General features: G+C 37.3%; 1 protein-coding gene and 1 pseudogene across 2 annotated transcripts; one reads left to right on the top strand and one right to left on the bottom strand.

Annotated features, from left to right (window-relative positions):
• Positions 1-3,633: 3,633 nt before the first annotated feature.
• On the top strand, positions 3,634-9,350 carry LOC311602016 (large ribosomal subunit protein P1-like; the record flags this gene model as incomplete). The annotated part of the gene is made up of 2 exons (XM_084789735.1): positions 3,634-4,060; positions 9,295-9,350. Exons 1-2 carry the CDS (start codon positions 3,730-3,732, stop codon positions 9,348-9,350), a joined length of 387 nt encoding a protein of 128 aa, XP_084645861.1. The 5' UTR covers positions 3,634-3,729.
• Positions 9,351-9,694: 344 nt separating this feature from the next.
• Positions 9,695-10,668, bottom strand: LOC311602015 (annotated as a pseudogene). The gene is made up of 2 exons: positions 10,185-10,668; positions 9,695-9,935 (listed from the first exon to the last, which is right to left on the bottom strand). The product of its transcript is annotated as an uncharacterized misc_RNA (transcript).
• Between the last annotated feature and the right edge of the window lie 11,074 nt (positions 10,669-21,742).

Raw genomic sequence — 21,742 nt, 5'->3', positions numbered from 1 at the left:
TGTATGGTCATCTCACTGTCTGCATAGGTAATGGATTGTGGTGGATGTGTTATTAGTGAAATGGAAACATTAGTAGGGAAATAACAAGGAGAAAAGTATCATGTGGAAACAGTAAATTGTTGGTGCAGTTACTAGGGCTCAATTAATTCCCAGTGACTTTAATCAGTATGGAAGACTGAGCTGCAAAGATCCAATTCTGGCCTGAGAGGAGACTGAGACTACAGTGAACATACAAGTCATATGTAGTTAATTGTCAGAATAACTTGACTGATTGGTGAATTGAATTGTACATAAGGTAATGTTAGAATAATGAAGAGTTAAATTTTCAGTCAACCCATTTATTTCTAGGAGTGAGTGAGGATTAATTTTATTAATCAAAAGAACACTTAAATATGTATTAGATTTAATGTTTTGTATAATTCCACAATGCTCAATAAGAGAATGTGACTCTGATGGTTTTATAACAGCTGTTAGCATTTTCTTTTTGTGCTCATAAGTAAGATTTTTATGGCCTTGAAGCTAGCTTCACAGCATTATAAGCCAATTAAATGTTAAGCATAGCCTCTCTTAACCTTGGTAATAAGTATTCCACATAGAAATGGTTCTTCAACTCCCTATATGCTGATTAACATTCTAGGTAAAAAATAAATTACAAAAATAGATCTACTCTGTTGATTAGCCTTACTATCTTTAGTGTGAAAGAAATATAATTATGAAATGTGTTGTGGGATAGGGAAGTTGGAATGCTTATAACTGTTGACAAGCTGCTTGCTTGATGCTGACTCATCATCTGAAGCTCTATTGAAAAGTGAGATGAGACAACGGTAGAAAAGGAAATAGACACAAAATTTCCCCACCACCAGGTACTTTACATATTATAAAAGGAATAAAGTAAGATAACTTTAAGTCCACCATACATGGGAGGGAAATTGAGAAAAAAATAACCCCTTACTATAACTAAGTCTATACCTCTAAGTATAGACTTTTGGAAAGACAGTATATTAGTTCACTAAGACTTCTCTAATGAATTGCCACAAATTCCCAGTCTCTCTCTCTCTCTCTCTCTCTCTCTCTCTCTCTCTCTCTCTCTCTCTCTCTCTCTCTCTCTCTCATTCTCTCTCACTCTCACTCTCCCCCTCTCTTTCAAAATGAGAAAAGCCAGAAAGACGAAGTCATGATGTCAGAAGAGTGGCTTTTGCCTTAAGGTTTTGGAACTGAATCTATTTCATACATCTTTTCTCACTTCCGGAGAAACCAGAAAACCTTAATATTTTTTTGACTTGAAAACATACTGGTCTAGTCTCTACCTCTGTTTTCACATGAATTTCATTCTCGTTTCTCTTTGAGAGTCAAGTTTGTTTCTTTTTTAAATCTAAACCACAATTACTCTTTGAATTTAGAGGACCACAGTCAAGGTTGACCTCGTCTTTAAATCTTTTACTTAATTCTGTCTGAGGAGGCTCTGTTTCCAAATAAAGTCATATTCAGAGATACCAAGTAGGAGGATTTTCTCACATATTTTAGGGGAACCTACATTTCAATCGCTTTATAATAGCATATAAAAATGTTTAAGTTTGATAAACATGGTGAAATCCTATAATTTTGGGGTGTGAGTAAGCAACATTTTTCTAAGATAAAATTGTTAATTTTATCCACAAAATATAGATGCAAATAAGAAAGTATAACATATGATTTATTTTTTTTAAGAAATTGAGATAGAGTCTGAAACAACTCAGGCTAGTTTCAAATATGTGATACAACCAAGGATGATGTTAAACTCCTGAGCTTCCCACGTTTACTTCCCAAGTGCTTGATATTACAGGTGTGTGTCATCAAATTCAGCTCTAAAAATTATTTGTAGCTTTATTTATGTATATATGTCATAGTTTGAATAATAATGTCCTCCACTGGCTTATTTACTTGAATATTTGTATTCTGGCTGGTGGAACTGTTTGGGAAGGACTGGAAGATGTGTCTTTTTTGGATTAGATGTGTCACTGTATGTGGAGTTTAAGGTTTTAAAACCCCATGATATTCCCAGTTAGTTTTTTCTCTCTCTCTGCATCATAGCTGTTATTTCAATGTGTAAGTTCTTTGCTACTGCTCTAGTGACATGTCTGTTTGCCTGCGGCCTTATCAGTAAGCCACTAATTAAATGCTTTTTAAAAATGTTACCGTGGCCATATTGTCTTTTCATATCAAAATAAGAGTAACTAAGACACATATCTTTTTATGATATGGGAGGTAGACATGTGTGCCATAACGCATATGTGGAGGTCAGAGGACACTTTAGTAGGGTTAGGCTGCTTCTTCCACAGTGTGTGTGTGGGGGGGGGAGGGGTGAGCTGGTTAGTTTTATGTCAACTTGATGCAAGCTATAGTCATTTTGGAAGAGGGAACATCAGTTGAAAAAATATTCCCACTAGACTGGCTTTGGACAAAATTATGGTACATTTTCTTGCTTGATGTGAGGAGGACCCAGGTTACTGGATATGGTGCCAGCCCTGGTTTTGGTCCTGAGTGCTATAATATAAGAAGTCTAGGAAAGCCATGAGGATCAAGACAGTGATCAGTGTTCCTTCATGGCCTCTTCACCACTTCCTGTCTCTAAGATCCCACCTTGCTTAAGTTTCTGACCTTACTTACCTCAGTGATGGATGGTAATATAGAAATGTAATGTGAAATAACCCTTTTCTTCTTCTAATTTCTTTTGGTCACAGTGATTCATTACCACAAATGAAGCCTTAATGGGGACATGAGATTTCTTGTAATTGAACTCAAGTTGCAGGCTTGTGTGGCAACTTTTTTTAATCTGTGAAACATATATGAACTCACATTCACACATGAATATCACACACACACACATGCACACACACTCAAACCTACACTAATACTAAATAAAATAACTGACAATGCATGTATTCTAAAAATTTAAATTGAAATAAAAGTATATCACTTTCCTCTCTCCAGCCTTCCCAAACATTCACCCTCAGACCTTGTCCATGCTCTCTCACACACTTTCAAGTTGATAGCTTCTTTTTCTTTGTTACATATACATGAATGTATGTGCACAAATATACATAAAACACACACACACACACACACACACACACACACACACACACACAATATGGTTTTAGGACTGACCACTCTCCATTAGACTACTGATTATGGGGCTCATCCACAGGGGACATTAATTTTTCTTCGTTATATAGTTAGTTGCCTCTCATTTTTCAACTGAGGTTTGGACCCTGTGAAATTTACCCCTTACATATTAACATATCTATTGATATTGCCACTGTTTTGGCCTCATTTTTGCAGCCATGTCTAGGAGAAACAGTCTCACAGCTTATTTACTGGGATTTTGGCTCTTAAAAAATCTTCCCTCTTCCACAGTGTTCCCTGAGCCATAGACGCAGAATTTGTGGTTGAAATTTATCCACTGTGCCTGGGCTCTTCGTGATCTGTTGAACTTTGTATTGTATCCAGTTATGGTTTTCTGTTGTAGTTGCCATTCGCCATAAAAAGAGATTTCTTTAATGAGGAGTGTGACTATGCTTACCCATGAGTATAAGAATAAAATATAGAAGAAGGAGGAGGGACAAATAACACAAAAATTGTTTCCGCAGCTGCCGCCAAGGTGCTCGGTTCTTCCGAGGAAGCTAAGGCCGTGTTGGGGTGAGGCTCTCACTTCATCTGGCAACTAGCACTGTGCCGGCAGTTCACAACATGGCCTCCATCTCCAAGCTCACCTGCATCTACCCTGCCCTCATTCTTCATGGCGACGAGGTGACAGTCACGGAGGATAAGATCAATGCCCTCATTAAAGCAGCCCGTGTCAACGTTGAACCTTTCTGGCCTGGCCTGTTCGCAAAGGCCCTGGCCAATGTTAACATTGGGAGCCTCATCTGCAATGTAGGGGCTGGTGGGCCAGCTCCAGCAGCCGGAACTGCACCAGCTGGAGGTCCTGTGCCAGCCGCCACTGCTGTCCCAGCTGAGGAGAAGAAAGTGGAAGCAAAGAAGGAAGAATCTGAGGAGTCTGATGATGACATGGGCTTTGGTTTTTTTTTTGTTTTTTTTTTTTTTTTGACTAAACCTCTTGTTAACCTGCTCAATAAAAAGCTGAACCTGAAAAAAAAAAACCTCAAAGATACATATTACTTTATATTTACCTAAAATTATATACAATGCATAAAGTATATTTACACATACACTACACTATACTACACACACACACACATACACACACACACACACACACATGTGCGTGCACTCACATACCTGTGAGTTTTACCCAGCAGAGACACTTATGAACCACTCTAGTCACCAGCATGGCAAGATGTACAGAAAGGTGCAATAAGTGGCACTCACATACCGGCTGGTGTCAACCAAGAACCGTTTAATTTGACTTAAGGCCTCCTCATGCCTAATACTGGAAATCTAGTCAGTTTCCAGGGGCTTCCGAGGTCATGGATCTTAGAAAGAATCTCTTACTACCACTTCGGTAGGCCAGCATAATTCCTTATGACTGAAAATTTAAAGAGTGAAGGAAAAACATAAATAAGAAAAGAGTATAATTATAACTGTGCTCTTTGATTTTTACTAATTTCCAAAACTGAACATAGGATGAGGAGTGGTAGCTACTCTTGCCCGTGGGTATAAGGATAAGATATAGAAGGAGGGGAAACAAATAACATCAACGTTGTTTGGTAAACCTCAAAGGGGCTGGACTGCTTCTGACATGAACTCTGGTTCCCCCTATTTGTCCACTTCCACTTGGTGGGGAAGCCTGGTGGCACTGAGAGGAAAGGAAGCAGACTGTCCAGATGAGACCTGATGGACTGTGATCCTATGGTGGGGGAGGAGGTCCCCTTCTGTCACAGACCTAGGGGAGGGGAATAGGGTGAAAAAGGGAGGGAGGGATGAATGGGAGGTTGCAAGTGAGGGGATAACAATCAGGATGTAATCTGAATAAATTATAATAAAAAATAAAAATCATATTATTTTATATTTAGCTATATATTTAATATTTAGCTATATGACAGTTATGTCTGGCAAAGCTGTTCTAGGCAACCCTCCTCTAAGTAGGGACTCTGAGATTAAGACATGTTCCTTTACAATTAAGTTTATTTGTTTAGGAGATTAAGATGTTTTTAGGTCTAAATTGATATTTTAAGTTGATAATGATGAGATATGATAGGTATTGATTTACATTCAGAATTTTAGGCGCACCAAGATAGAAAAGATGTTTTCTTCAAGGTTACCAAATACAAATAGCCAAAACAATATGAATGTAACATTTATATAATGCCTGATTGTTTCATGGTTCTTCTTACTGTAGGTAGTTTATTATATATATATATATATATATATATATATATATATATATATATGTGTGTGTGTGTGTGTGTGTGTGTGTGTGTGTGTGTGTGTGTGTGTGTAAAAATAGAAACATACATGTAAAAAAGACATGTTCCTTCCCAGTGGGGGATCAGAGCAGAGGCTGAAACTCACAGCCAAACTTCAGTCTTCCTCAAGAGTTGGGGAATATAAGGATCTGGAGGGGATAGGAGCTCCACAAGAAACCAATGGAGTCAATAAATCCAGGCAGGAGGTGTGGAAGGGTGGGGGAGTGGTGCTGCAGAGACTGATGTACCAACCAACCAAAGACCATGCATGGCGAGGACCTAGGCCTCAGATGTAGTAGAGAGGCAGCACAGGCTCCTTGTGGGTCCCATAATATGGAGAGTAGAGACTACTTATGACATAGACTCTGGTGCCCATTGTTGATCACTTCACCTTGGCAGGGCAGCCTTGCCAGGTCACAGAGGAAGAGGGTACAGGCAGTCCAGATGAGACTTGATTGGCTGAGGTCAGATGTTAGGGGAGGAGAGATCACCCTTTCTGAGGACTAGGGGAGGGAGGGGGGACTGGGAGGAGACAAGCAAGGGGGATGTAAAATGAATAAATTTTTTAAAAGACATGTTTTTCCTATGAATTAGCTTTGGGACTCCTCCACTGATTTGATGTATTTAGCTAGAAGAGAGGTTTGTGTGTGTATGTGTACTTAATGTACAGAATTGGTCACATGACCTCATTTATATATGCCAGAGTGCAAGAGTGATCAAGATTTAGTCTTTCTTTGTTCTAAGAAAAAAGTAAAATAGCCTCATGAACACATAATGATATTTTTTGACAGAGGAAGAAATGTATAGATATGAAATCCTAGTCCCTTGGCTGCACTTTTATTGTGTTTAATTGGCTGAAGAAACGAAGAACAGTGTTGGTCATGTTTGTTTAGATTTAAAACTGCAATGTTAGGGATCTATACAAACTCCAGAGGTAAAGTCAGAAGAGAACAAGGCCCATCCTCTTAGCTGCAGATACCCATAAGGTCAGAAACTGCAGTGTCCACTCTCTGTATTTCAATTAAAGAATAAGAAACAAGAAGAGCTAATAGAACTCAAAGAAAACACATGTTGCAGCAGCGATACATGTCTCAACCAGAGCACATGCATCCTGTCTTATAACCCAGAACTGTCTTTTTGCTGAGTCAGTTTTCTCAAACCTTACCCATAAACTTCAAAAGACAATTGAGTGGAGAGTGGGGTCTGACTTTCACGTGTACTCTGGTGCCCCATAATTGACCACGTCCCCTGGATGGGAAAACTTGGTGGCACTCAGAGGAAGGACAGCAGGTTACCAAGAAGAGACTTGACACCCTATGAGCATATAAAGGGGGAGGTAATCCCCCTCAGGAACAGTCATAGGGGAGGGGAATAAGGGGAAAATGGGAGGGAGGGAGGAATGGGAGGATACAAGGGATGGGATAACCATTGAGATGTAACAAGAATAAATTAATAAAAAAGGAAAAAATAATTAGAAAAAAAAGAAGGTAAGTTCTTTCTCATTATATTTCTAACAAGATCTAAATTGAACTTATTACATTTTCTCCATACTACTACTATTATATACTTTGAGTTGCTAAAATTAACTATAATTTCTAAAATAAGGATTTTAAATAAACTAACCTTTAAATGACAAATAAAATAATTAGAAAGAAAATGTTTTAATTTAGCCCTGTAAACCTAGTAGGTGACCTTATTGTCACATTTTATGCTTCTGTAATTTATGTAACATATGGAAATTTAAATGTAAAGTCATTAAATTGTATATTTGTTAGTAAAATATTAACATTTCTATGTTTATTATAACACTGTTCATTACATAAATAATTCTACTGTAAGATTTATAATTTAATAATCACATAAATTTGTTATTTGCTTTTTGCTCATTTTATTCAATGTTTCTCTGGTTTTTAAAGAATAATACCTTTTCAAAATTTAAATATGATATCATTAGCTGTTCTAGCAGTGTTTTACTTTTTGTTATTTGTTCATTTTTTGATACATAGTATTTATGCCAGGATGTCTTAGAATTTAATATGTAGCCAAGGATGACCTTGAACTTCTGATCCTCCTGTTTTGCCTTCTGGAGTGTTGAGATTACAGACATGAATCACTGCAGTCAGCATCTGAGGTGATTGAGATTGAGCCCAGGGATTTGTAAATGGTAGGCAAATACTCTATCAACTAAGTTGAACCGTAGCCCCATTGTTCTCTGTTATTGGTGGGCTCTTGCTATATAGTCTAATCTTTCCTTTAATTTGAGATCCTGCTTCCTCAGTCTCCCAAGTGATGGGATTACAGGCACGTTCCACCATATCTGGCCACTTATCCTTTTGTTTTTGTTTTTTTTTTTTTTGCCACTTATCTTTTCAGTAGTGAAACATCTCATCAATTTAATGTTAGCTTTACCAGTAACATAGAACTCAGATATTTACAAATGATTTAAAATTGAAACAAAATAAGGGAAAAGGAAAGCAGGGACTTGGGGGTTGGAAGGAAACTAATTGAGAAGAGGGGGTTGGTAGGAGTGTGATGGGGATGAGTGAGGGCAGTGAGGAGTATACAGATCATGGTGTACAAATACGGTGTTGCTCATTTTTTAAAGTTATTTAAAATGTGTGAAGGACGGTAACATGGCTCATTGGGCAAAGGTGCATGCTGCCAAGCCTGAAGACCTGGGTTGTATCCCTGGATCATACTCTCTCTCTCTCTCTCTCTCTCTCTCTCTCTCTCTCTCTCTCTCTCTCTCTCTCTGTGTGTGTGTGTGTGTGTGTGTGTGTGTGTCCTACTCATATACAAATGAATATAATAAGATTTTATTTTATTCCAAAATCTCACTAGTCAATATTCAGTATCAAAAGAGTTGCACTATGGGGTTCTTTTTCTCTCATTGGAGGAGGAGAGTACAAACATGCCTGGAAGCTGCAGGGTGCCCACCTAACAGGCCTGGAAGAAAACACCCTTACATGGCAATTGGATGGGGGAGTGCATTTGAAAGATCAGCACTCCACCAGCCCACAGACTGCAAAGAAATCTCACAGCCAATGAGTTGGCCATGGTAACCCAAACCCACCCCAAAAGCAAATTTTCAAAATAATATAAAATTTATAAAGCTTTTTTTTTAAAACTTAAGCTATTCCAGATTTATCCAGCACTGACACCAAGCACAATGAGATGGCGCTTTAGAGACAGCAGCTTCAGGAAAGGGCGGTAAGATGACTTCCATGTGGCTAAGTCAGTGGCCCAAACACAACCCCTCCCTTCTCTTTCTCCCTCCAGCAGGTGAACACTAAGTGGTCACCTCAAGACTAAGGGGCAACATGATCCATTTGTGAACAGTTAGGAAAGGGGCAGAGCTGAGACAAGTCTGGGCTCAGGGCTGGGGCTGAAGTAGCACTTTCCTTAACGTGTACAAGGCCCTGGGAGCTGGGGGCATCTCAGATGTCTCACCATCTTATTTGGTCACATGTGATGGACAAAGTAAAAAATAAAAATAAGTGTAAAGTTGTTCAAAGATAGTAAAGCTGAAAACTTTCACAGCCCGCAACAGTTTTTGTTTTGGGCTAACTTCCTAGAATCCCCCTGTTGTTTGGCTTGGCCTTGGTACAGAGCACTGAGGTCTCCTACAGTAAGGCCTGCCTGGCTCTCAGTAAGGAAGGCCCATTCTTGTTCCTCCTCTCTGGTTAGACAGTATCCATTAGACTGAAGTGTCACCTTCCAACAGTGAAAAGGAACTGAGTTGCTGCTCCAGGCTGCGGACCTGCTTGGAATGTTACAAACTGTGGCTAAGACAAAAAGTCCTCACAATGTGCATATCACCACAGCATTGAAGACACTCTGTGCTGTGCTCACATTTCCCTTAAATACTGTTCCCAAATTTGTTCAGCCACCCCACCTGGAACTCTGGAAAGAGGCCGACACAGTTTTGTGAAAAAGACATGAGGGGCAGAGGGGGTGGCACGAGGGGAAATCAGCCTTCAGTTAAATAGACCAGCCCTCAACAACTAAGCTTAATTGTTAAGACTGAACTATCTGGTTTTCAACCCCATTATGAATGTAACATTTATATAATTCTTGTTGCGTGGTGTTTCTTGCTGTATGTAGTTTACTTTATATATGTGTAATAATATAAAAATATATGTAAAAAAGAAATATGATTAAAAATATGTTTACATGCCTTTAATCCCAGCACTTGGGCAGCAGAGGCAGGTGGATCGCTGCGAGTTCCACATATATGGAAAAAAACTCAGCCCTAAGTTTCAAGGTCAGCTTCAGGCAGGCTGGCCTCAGGCAGAGTCAAGGTCAGAGGCAGGAGCAGCCAGAGGGCAGGGGTTGGGGGTGCTGTACATCTCATTCATGTCCAACAGAGTCTTGTCCAGCATGCTTTTTGTACAGAGTTATTCCTCTTTGGTGCACTTCAGCTTATCGTCCAAGTCACCAATGGTCTTTTTCTGTTTGGTTACTGATCTTTCAGCAAACTCAGCACAGGTCCCTGCCTCCTTCAGTTTGTCAGTAAGAATCTTTATTTATTCTTCATAAAAAAAAAAAAAAAACAAGTAAGGGGATAACAATGGAGATGTAATCTAAATAAATTAATAAAAAAAGGAAAAAATTAAAAAATAGGTAAATACATAAAATTTTAAAATAGTTAAATTCATAGAGACAGATAAGTAGGGGTATATTGATAAATGGTGTGCTCACTTTCAAATGTTCATGTGGCATCATGAAGTTGATTAAATTCCTGATCCTAAAAAAAAAAAAAAAAAAAAAAAGTACTTTTCCTCAGCAGCACTCAGACACTTCAAGTTCTGGTCCATGAGTCTGATCTGCTAGTCCATCTCTTGGCAATGGGACTCTGCCAGCTTGGCTTGTTCCTCTGTGGGTTCCAAGTCTCCTTCAATAATCACCAACTTAGAAGTCACCTCTTCATCTTCCTATCTGCCTCTTTTGCAATGTGCTTTGCTTCCTTTTGCTGGATTGCCTGGACTTCCATCTTCATCTTTTAGAGCCTGGTTTTCAATCATCTTCATGCCTCTTTCATTCTCATCAACAGCCTTTTCCACATAGTCTAGCTTCTGCAGAGCATTGCCAAGGTGCTCCTGAGCATCTCTCAGTGCCTCTTCAACCAGCTGGGTCCTGCAGCTACTTCAGCTTAAGCCTGTTCTCGGGCCCATCTTTCTCCCTCCATTTCCTGCTGGAGGCGCACCTCCACATCAACTGCTTGTTCCTGTAGAACCTGATAGGTGATGATGCATGCCATGGTGCTCACCTAGCTGCTTCTGGAAATCGGGTTCTTAACTCCTCTGCTCCACTTCTCTGTAATAAGATTTTTAATAAACTTCTGTCAAAGACTTGTGTGACTAGGAAAGACTGTACATCTCTTTCACAGAAACCTCTCAGTTTGTACTCTTTTACATCTCAGCACATCTTAAACTTTAATTTTCAGCAAGTTGTCCTAGTTTCCACTTGTTGGGCACTCCTCTAGATGGTTAAGATAAAGCAGGGCACACAATAAACAACCCATTCTATGTGTTTATATGTTATACAGTGGTGGATAAAATAGAAACAACACCAAGAAGTAAAATAAGCAACATGGGTATCTGAAAGGATGTGAGGAAGAGAGTTTACTGCACACAAGTTTGATTATTTGAGTTTAGATACCTAGAACCCATACAAAAAGGCTCAGACCTGTGGAGACTAGAGACAGAATGATCACTAGACTTGTTAAGTTCCAGGTCTATGAGATCATCTGTCTCAAGGACATGCACACTCATATGCACCCCTGTGCACACATATTACTCTCATTACCATGCAGGAAATACATAAAAATAAAACAATAATCAGCATGCTATGTTATATGCCATTCAATGTTCCAGAGTTTATAGATTGAGTTAGGTGTCCTGGGGAAGGATTACTGAGATAAGGCCTTACTGAAAGTCTTCAGTGAAGATTTGAGGGATTTAAGGGAGTCAGATATATATAATGAGGGAAAAGCATCTGAGGAAGGTGGTGAAAGACTTAGTGCTACAGAGATGCCAAATTCATTTAAGGTCTTAGAGTATTCAGGCTAGAGCCTAGATAGCCTAATTCATAGTTTGATTTTCTTTATAGTATACCATGTTCTTGGTGCTAAATTAATTGTCATCAAGTAATTAATCATAGGTTGGCATTTATTTTATTACTCAGCTCATGTTTATTTATCACCATCTGTGGGTGGACTGTTGTACCAGATGTTTTGGCAGATAAGGGGCCATTTTCCTCTTATAAATTTTCACATATAGATTTTTATTTAAACCTTAAGTTGGCCCTTTGAGGCAGCCATTATTATCACTTACAGACAAGAAAATGGGCTCGTTGAGGTTAAGTAACTTCATAAATCACAGCTAATAGGTGACAATTAGAATACGAACTCAGTTGCCCTAACTCTCAAACATGTTCCTGCTATCACATTATACTGTTTATAGTGCACTTCTGCTGTTGTTTGTATATATGTATGTGCATGGAGATATGGAGTTTTATTTGTTCTGTTTGCTCCACACAGGGGAATTATTAGAAAAATAGTTATAGCTGAGTAATTTCCAAATTAGCATCACTGGCAAAATCAAATTAAATCTATCGGTTATTTGATGATTAATAAACATGGGTGGAATTCAGATGCAGAATAAGCCAATTCAGCTATGAAAACCTGAATGGAGAATTATAAGATGCAGCTCTGATTGATTCATCCTGGATCTTCTCTTCTTCCTAGGAAATTGTTAATTCTTATTTAATTTGATTTGTGCTATTAGTTTGTGAATGATGACACATCGTGTGGCTCACAATTTAGAAGTTCCTAAGAGAATGTGATGAAACATTTCCCTGCCACACTACTCTCCAGTTCTCTACAGTGAGAATCATCAGGTTTTCCTTTCCATTGTTTTTTTGTGTGTGTGTGTGTGTGATGGGAATTACTTGGAAAACAATTTTTCCTTGACCTACATCTCCAGCTCCCTCTCTCCAATATCTTATGTTACTTTACAAAGTATCCAAATGCATAACTTCATTGGTAAAACTGGCATTTCCAAGATGTGATCAGTGTGAGAAACAAAGCATAACAGACACATATGAACAACATTAAATAGATTCAGCAGGTTGTATTTATATATATATATATATGTGTGTGTGTGTGTGTGTGTGTGTGTGTGTGTGTGTGTGTGTAACAATAAGAAGAGGTCATAAATTTGAAAGGGAGTGAGGGGACATAGGAGGAATTGGATCAAGAGAGAGTTGGGTGGAAGTTCGGTAATTCAGTACATACATAGGAAATTGTCCCAGAAAACAGTGTGTATGTGTGTGCCAGTGTGTGTGTGTGTGTGTGCGTATGTGTGTGTGTGAGAAAGAAAGAGAGAGACAGAGAGAGACAGAGAGAGACAGAGAGAGACAGAGAGAGACGGAGAGACAGAGAGACAGAGAGAGAGAGACAGAAACAGACAGAGAGACAGAGAGACAGAGACAGAGAGATAGAGAGACAGAGACAGAGACAGAGACAGAGGGAGAGACAGAAACAGAGAGACAGAGAGATAGAGAGAGACAGGGAGACAGAGGGGGAGAAAGACACAGAGACACAGAGACACGGAGAGAAGAGAGAGAGAGAGAGAGAGAGAGAGAGAGAGAGAGAGAGAGAGAGAGAGAGAGAAGAGAGAATAATAGTCCTTTCAACCTACTGGATAGTTACTTAATTGCTTTAATTCATGTGTATAATTTGAGACTTCTCTATTCTTATACATTCTGTATGTTAATCTCATGCTACATTTCCTAAGGTATTCTGCAACTCACAGCGACTACTGTTCAGGCTTCCAGTGATTTCTTGCTTTATTCCTGTCCCACAGAGTTCTTATTTCTTAGTGTGAAGATCATTGTCCTGTCTTTCTTTTTTAATCTATAGTTTTCCTCTTTTTACTTTATTCTCTAGCAGTTGTAGTAAATTTTGTTTACGATTGGAAATGAATTTGTATGATAATTCCTACAGCCTTTCAAGTTCTTTAATGAAATCAATTGGCCTCTTTACCTTAGGGACCATCTTTGTGCTGGAAATCATCTTCCTAAGTCAATAGTTCAGACTGCATAGAAATAAGTTACAAAAACTGGCCTTCCTACCTCAAAGTCAGATAAACTAATTCATACCATAGATTTCCCTGGGGATCAGGCTTAAGTGAGGATCCAACTGAGAGTCCCTTCATTGCTAGCTTTCTTACCCTACCCTTTATTTATTTGTTCCAAAAATGTTCCTTTAAGATGTCACTTAGAAGATGATCAAAAACTTCCTGGTTTTCTCAAGACTTTCCTGGCTTTAGCATTGAAGTCCCCTCTATCTATGGCAGAGGCAAGTAGGTAGGTATTCTACACCTAAAACATTGGCATTAGGCTCTGCCTCTATGGAATCTGGCCTATAAGATGACTTTATGTTATATATTGGCTGGGACGCTATAACCTACTAGATTGTAGGATTGGTGATTTAGTGGAAGGAATTAGCCAAGATCCTTCTAGTATATAGAGTTCTCTCCTGTGACTTACACTAAGGCATCCACTTTTTTTCGGAGGCAACACCATTTCTATTCTGGGTGGGGTAATTTTAGTTGGATTGTTGTGAGGAAATGTACACCTTCCTCCAGGGAAATACAATTGAATGCTGGGTATATGGATTAACAAGTGAATCACAGGATGGATTTAATGTCCCCCTTACAAGCTAAGCTTAGTGACTTTGTATAATTAATACACAGTCATACACAGCAGCCTTAGAGTGAAGTAGTAATGGTGGCACCCTTGACTCATGTTTGATTTTCTCTATCTTTACTTCTTGTTTCTTTGATATATAAATTATATAAGGCATTGATGTTAGATTCAACTTTATTCTACACAAAACATGATGCAAACATAGGAAATTCAGCAAGTCATGGGAAAGGGGAGTCTAAAAATGTCTCTGGCTTCTTATGAATGAAAGCACAAATTCTGTTTTGATTTCTGAGGACAAAACTAAAAATGTTAATGTTTCTACATTTCATCTTTTGGAAAATAATTGATCTCTAACCACTTTTTGGACATATCTGGAATGTATACAATAACTGAGTCGGAAAATCCATAAAAACCATAACCAACCTAAAAATATTTGACACTAAATTGAGAATGTGGAGCTGTGAGCATTTTCAGACAATGCTTTGCTTACAAAGAAAAATAAGATATATTTTCAAAGTACCATTTCCAATGGATCTCATTGCAAAATATCAAACTGTTTCAAAGAGTCTTTATTTCTTTTCTTCATGAACTCTAATACAGGGCTCTAAGTTATACAGGCAGGTGATTTTTCTCTCACACTTCTTGGTATACTGCCTACACGAATGAGGCAAAAAAGACATCCTTTAAAGCAGAGAGAAGTTAATGACCCAGAGTGAACAAGACCACAGGAGTAGTGAACTTTGCTTTATTTCTGGTTTAGCTTTACAGAAAGACCAAGTCTTTGCAAATACTGTTCAAAGGTTTTTGTTAAATCCACGTCCAATAATGCTTTAACTGGGTCATTACCCATACACTGCCAGGCCAATGTTTCAAAAAGGACTGATACAATCTTATGGGCAGTTAGAGTCAGAACTCCTCCTCTGACATCTCCAAAATCCATACTGGTTGACAAGAGTTATTTAACTTGTGGACGTGGGGGGAAGGAAGAACTGACTACAGAAATCACTATCGAGTGGCTCTGGGAACACTAGCGGAATGAGATGTACTCAAGAAAGATAAAATACAACAGGAGGGTGTTCTTGGACTCTGAACTGGAAAAATTTAAGTGTGGGAATTCATAGATAATAAAAATATTGCTCATGCAGTATCCAAATGAACACTGTGAAAACAATGTCTTACAAACCTTGAGTCCTTAATATTGCAATGAAATTTTCCAATAAAATTGACTCTAGAAAATGAAAACAAAAGGCAAAACAGCGCTTATGACACTTTAGCTTTGTTACTTTACTCTCTTCTTGTAGAATATGGATGTTTAATTTCATTCTGTCTCATTTCCCAGAAGAGAATCCTAATGCTTCTACAAAACCTTTCCGGCCAACAATGTTATATAAAGTGATTTTGTTTAATATAATTTCCTTATAAGAACTTAGAGGTTAAGATCAACTTAACCCTAATATCCCTCCTCAGTCCATGGACAGAGAACAATCATTCAGATATTCCAGGCACTTGCTTCAATGAGTCTATGGTGAAAGAATACAAATACTTAGATAATATACAGCTTTGGTGAAATTTAACAGTTTCTGGGATTGGGCTATAGCTGTCCTTAACTTAGATCTGATAATTTAGTGTTTAGTGTATGACCTAGTGTACAGCAGTCACTAAAATTTTGGGGAGTAAATAAGAAAAATAGTTTTGCTAAAACTACTTGTGGAGGCACTCAACCCCAACTCATATATTAAAAATACCTTCTTGAAAAGGCATACTCTATTTTTAATATTCTAAACATCTTTCAGAAAAATTTCAAGCAAAATGAAGGAATAATCAAAATTACCTCAAAGTTCTCAATTTTATCAAATAATGGGCATAAATAATAACTTCTAAAACATCAGGGAAGAAAAAGTTTCAATTAAGTCATTGCTTTTTATAATGCATTTCAACTTTGCTACCTTTATTTTCTCAGATATATGGGATGCTCATATAGGAGCTTCATTGTTACATAATCCTATGCTGGGTGCAGGGATACATAAACTGTGAATTAATGATATGCTGGATTATGGCTTTCATTGCCTAGCAGAAGGCATAGCGAAGCTACCATCAGATTTGGAGGCCTGATGGCCTGGTCTTATTTCTTGAAAAACATACTAGCTGTTATTTTAAGTCTGAAAGAATAAAATGAGATAATGAAAGGACCATCTCAGTGCCCGTCCTGGTATGCAATTGTATATATTCCTCTTAGATACTATCTTTATTAGCTGCATGAATCACTAAGAAAGAAAACAGGGCTAATTTGACCATTGGAAGATTTTGTCTAGGATGTGCAATCTTTTGTGTGTAATTGTGATTGCTACGTGTGTTAGTTTCCTTCAAGAAGATACAGCTTTGCAGTAATAAAATAATAGATTTGACAGGAAGCAGGATCACAATCACTTCTTCCCTTAAGCTTTTAAAATTTTAAGTGCTCTTCGTTTTTCATGTAGGTATCTGAATAAACACTTAAATAAAAATAAATTAAACAGAAATTCTCAGGGCAATACCTATGCCCATGATTAACATAGCATTGTGTTTGCCCTTTAACATAGGTGGCAATATCCCTGAAAGCCAGGATTAATGGCTGCAAGAAACAGAATATGCACTTTAACTGTACACATTTCTTGACTGATCAGCTTTGCATGACCTTCATATAAAGCCTGAAGATATTTATTGGCCTTGTGCATAAGCACATCTCAAGTGAAGGCAGCTGCCTTTCTTCACAATACAAGTGAAAGGTTTTAGATTAGGATAAAGATAAGGTTAAATTACTTCATTATTTACTCATTGGGGGAAATCAATTTCTAGAATATAATTCTATTGATATCACTGGCACCAACAAGAAGCATAAGTAATTACAACCTTAAAATAAATATGTGTTCATACCTTGAAAAGGCTCATACTAACTATACTCTCTTATGCTCTAAGTGTATCAAATAACCATGCAAACCAAACTCAAGGCTAATGGATCTCTTTTTTGAATATGTCACTGAAATGGGCCAGTGAAAATTCTGCTTATATTTTTCTGACCTTGCTGAATTCACACTCTATGATCAAGGCTATGTATTTCCTAACTCCAGTTAATACTAGTTTTTTTTTATATTGCCAGACGAGATTGAAAACAGAAACACCATGAACCAAAAAAAAAAAAAAATCCAGCTACAATAATGTTTCAACACGTTCATATTCAACAAACACCAAATTATAGTGTCATTTAGTAGGCATAAGGAATTTTAGCACTATCTACACAGCCGAGATCTAAAGTGAACCAGTCCTACCTTCTGTCTTATGGAAATTTGAAATACCTTTCCTTCCAGGTTTGTCCTTTATCAAGGATGTCCTAAACTTCCATCATGTTGAATTTAGCCTTGCGAGGATTTTTTAATTAACAGAGATGATCCACATGTCATGATTTATATGCAAGAAAGATGCCCTATTTTATCTTCTTTCCTTAGGCTGTGATATATGGATGCTTTTAATAAACTAAAGATAAAAGCGGTTTGAACCAAAAAAGATTCAGTTTTCTAAAAAGAAAAAAGAAAATACATGAAGACCACAGCTGTCAACAAGGGAATAATGTAGAGCCCAAGTGACAAGAAATATGAAGAAAGTACAAACTGACTCAAGTTTAGTTTATATGTTTAGGATAAGCATTTCCTTGAACCACATAATCTCTGGACTGTAGTATATTGTAAAATCTTTAGTGTGATGAAGGTTTGTATAAAGTATTATATTATTCTATCTCAAAGAAATATTCTTTTATTTAAGTTATCATAAACAGCACTGGTTTTAGGGAGGTTCATAATTTTGCTTATTCAGTCTAATGCTTTCTACAAGGTTGTTCACTTACTGTAACTATGTTGTTATAGTTTAAAATATGGTACTATCTCCTTTTCTAATGTAACTGTCAGAGATGATGGCATGTTCTTTAAAGGAAAGAATTGGAAAAGCTTTATTTTGTGAATAGATTGAGACTCTGAAAACCTATCCTCCATTTCTGTCTCTGGTACCAATTAGCTGGTTGACCTTGCACTGTCAGTGAAGCTCTCTGGTGTATGGCTTACTTTTATATACACCACTGTCAAGGGCTTTTTCCACTATAAAACCATACAATTTTCATGTCTTTATATCTGAAAAGTGCCAGACAACAATCTTAAAATTGGAGAATTACATCCTCATGTTTATAAAGAAAAATAGAGATGAGATACATTAAGAAAGTGAAAATTTAAAAATGTTAAACTTATGCCCAAGACATGGCTACAACACAAGTGACCAAATGGTATGTAGTAGAAAATGCACACTTGAGTGACTTGTTTGTGAAAGGGCAAAGACATCAGTCAGTCCAGCTGGAGTTAATGGATTCAGGAACATTTGATTGGGCAGAGGAGAAGACATTTATCATCACTGATCATTGAGGACCTTATGGGCCACCCTAAAGACATTGAAGTGCATTGTAACTGAGATGGGAGCTATGGCAAGTCAATGCTTAGAGAAGGGCTATCATCTGACTTTCATTTGTAGAGGATTGTCCTACCTGCTAAATTTATGAGAAAAACAAGGTAAAACAGTAAGACTATGGTATCCATATTTATATCTGTTCTTTGTATTCTTATGTCTTTGAACAGCCATAAAGAAACTTTTTCAGATCTTCAAATTGGTTTCCATTGTCTCACCTTGTTTTTAAAAATTCTAACAAATTTCCTTCTTTTAGTCTTTGGTAGGCATTTAAGGCCACTACCACATATTTTTTGCACTAGGGAAAATTTATAAGATTCCTTCATCTTTTAATAAAGCCATTGTTCTTGCTTGAAAACAGCAACATAAAGTTTTGGCCTATAGATCACTGTAAGAACATAGCCTTGAATACACAAAAGCCTGGTAATTATTACAAGTTCGGTTGAGACAAAGTTTCTTGAAAGTAAAACTTACTTTCTTTTCATCTAGATTAGCACTATAATGATGGAACATTATTTATCTGTGCTACTCAGCACTATTGGCCCACAAACAGATAACTAGAACTTGAAATATGTCTACTGTGCCTTAGGAACTGAAGGTTTAATTCTAATTAAGCTTAATTGACTTAAATTTAACTATAAGTGGTTTCATGTGGCCAGTGGTTACTAAATTGAATAGCATGGATCCAAATCCTTACTCTAGATATAGAAAGCAGACTAGCAGGTAGACATTACTGCCTATTATTTTAATTGGAGTTTATTTTGAGACAGGGTCTTGTTATGTAACCCAGAGTTGCTTTAAACTTAGGACTTCCTGCTTCAGGATTTCCAGTGCTGAGAGTTATAAGTGTGTGTCCCCACATCTGAGGTGTGTGTGTGTGTGTGTGTGTGTGTGTGTGTGTGTGTGTGTGTTGTGTGCGTGTGTGTTTCCTGGGACTCAAACCCATTGCTTTATACCTTCCAGTGAAATGCTCTTGGTATTGAGTTATGTTCCCAAAAATATTTTTTTAAGATGAGGTTATGCTATGTAGCTCATATTGGTCTCATATTTGCAATTTTCTGTTTCAGCTCTTCATGGCAGATGTTATAAGTATGTTCCACTACACTCAGCTCCAATGTTGTTTAAATATTCCTAGAAAACGTCTCTGAAATGGCTTCAAGGTTGCTGATATATATTAGGTGTAAAAATTGGTGTGTTTCAATAGGGGCAGATGTGTCTGGCCCTGTTGCAATTTGATATGCCAAGGCTGGTTGATGTTTATGAGAGACCTCCTCTTTTCTAAAGAGAAAGGGAGGACTGGAAGATGGGGATAGCAGAGGTGAGAGGGAGGGACTAGGAAGAGAGGAGGGAGGAGAAGCTCAGATAGGGATGTACATTTATGAATTAATTCACTTTGTAAATTATTTCCTTTATTGTGTAAAAGCTATTACTTTTTTTTCTCCTAGACAGGCTCTCCCAAAGTTCAAAAAGTCATCAAGCTAGCTCTGTAGCCAGTGGTGATCGTGAATGTCTGATCTTCCTACCCCTACCTCCAAAGTGAAGGGTTTACAAATGTGTGCCATCATGTATGTGGAAGATGGTGCCAGGAATAAACTGGAGCTTTACGCAGACTAGGTAATCATTTTCCTAGATGAGCTATATCCCTAGCCAGAAGATATTGTGTTCTGTTTTGTTTTTATTATATTTCTTTTTTACATATATATTTATATTATTACACATAAATAAAATAAACTACATCTAGGAAAGTACCACAAAACCATCAGGAGTTATAGAAATGTTATATTCATAGTGATTTGGCTATGTGTATTTGGAAAACTTGAAGAAAACATCTTTCCTATCTTGGTGAGTCTAAAATTCTGAATATAAATCAGTATCTACCATATCTCATCATTATCATCTTAAAATATCTATCTAGATCTAAAAACATCTTAACTCCTAAACAACTAAGCTTAATTGTAAGACTAAACAATCTGGTCTTCAACCACATCAGAGACTTGAGAAGGAATAAAACTTAATTACCTCAGTGAACTGGAAGAGCAGGTTAGAAGCTCTCAAAATGAATAAATGACAGAGACAGTTTGCTGCGTGAACAGTCACCCAAAACTCTCTATAATGTTGGAGCATCATCTTCAGCCTTCTGGCACAGAATATCTTGCAGACACATTTATGAAGCAGGAACACATTGAGGACTTGCTTAGCCTGTCTTGGCAGACTTTGGTCATAGACTCTGCCTGTATCCAAGCTTGCCCACTTTTAGGTAGAATTCTGTCTGGAGCAGAAATGAGGGCATTTTGTCCAGTGGCTGGTTTGATACATTTGGAACCATCACCATAAGGTAGTTCTTTCATGCTCATCATCTTCTTTGAGTTAGGCTGGGTGTTGCCAGGAGCTAACCTGTCTTATTGCCAAAGAATCTTTAAAATAATAAAAACATCTTTAAATGCTTTGGAAGAACTTATCTATTTTCTTATGTATGTAAAGAATCATATCTATCTGTTAAATCTAGGATATATATTCTTGTGAAAAAATAGACTAGTAATTGGCATGACCATGATTTGATAAACTAGCAATTAGCTTGTATTACTTAATTATCCTGAACAGCCTACAATAGCATTTTCAAGGTGTTAGAAGTAAACCTTGTATTATAATTGAGTTGTATATGTACAATACTTCACATTAGAGAAGAAAATATTTAAAATGTGTGTGAAGAATAATCTTAAATTTGAAATCTATACCAATGTATCAAAATTAAATTTATTTTGCATCAATATACAAAATTTTATATTAATGAATTAAAAATAACCTTATTTGTGAGTAACAATTAAGGCCTTAAATTGAGGGGTAGATTCAATAATCTACTTTTTTTCTATCATCCTTATATATTTCTATATCCTACCTTCTTTCTTTTCAACCCCTATCTCCATAGCTATGAAAGAAAGATAAAGGAAAAGAGAGACATCTGAGTCCAACCTCATTTTCTTTCTGAATAAGACCAATAATAACTTTTAACCAACTTCTGATGAAAATAGGCATCTGTCACCCAAGAGAGCAAACAAAAACCTACCCAACCTCCCTTAGGGGAAATGGGTATCATTCTTTTAAGGTTTATTCTGGCTGATTTGGGGCAAATAATATCTTTG

This window comes from Acomys minous (assembly GCF_964271855.1).
Source record: "Acomys minous genome assembly, chromosome: 7".
Lineage (NCBI taxonomy): Eukaryota > Metazoa > Chordata > Mammalia > Rodentia > Muridae > Acomys > Acomys minous.
The sequence above is the reverse complement of the archived record's forward strand: the minus strand, read 5'-3'. Positions and strand labels throughout refer to the sequence as shown.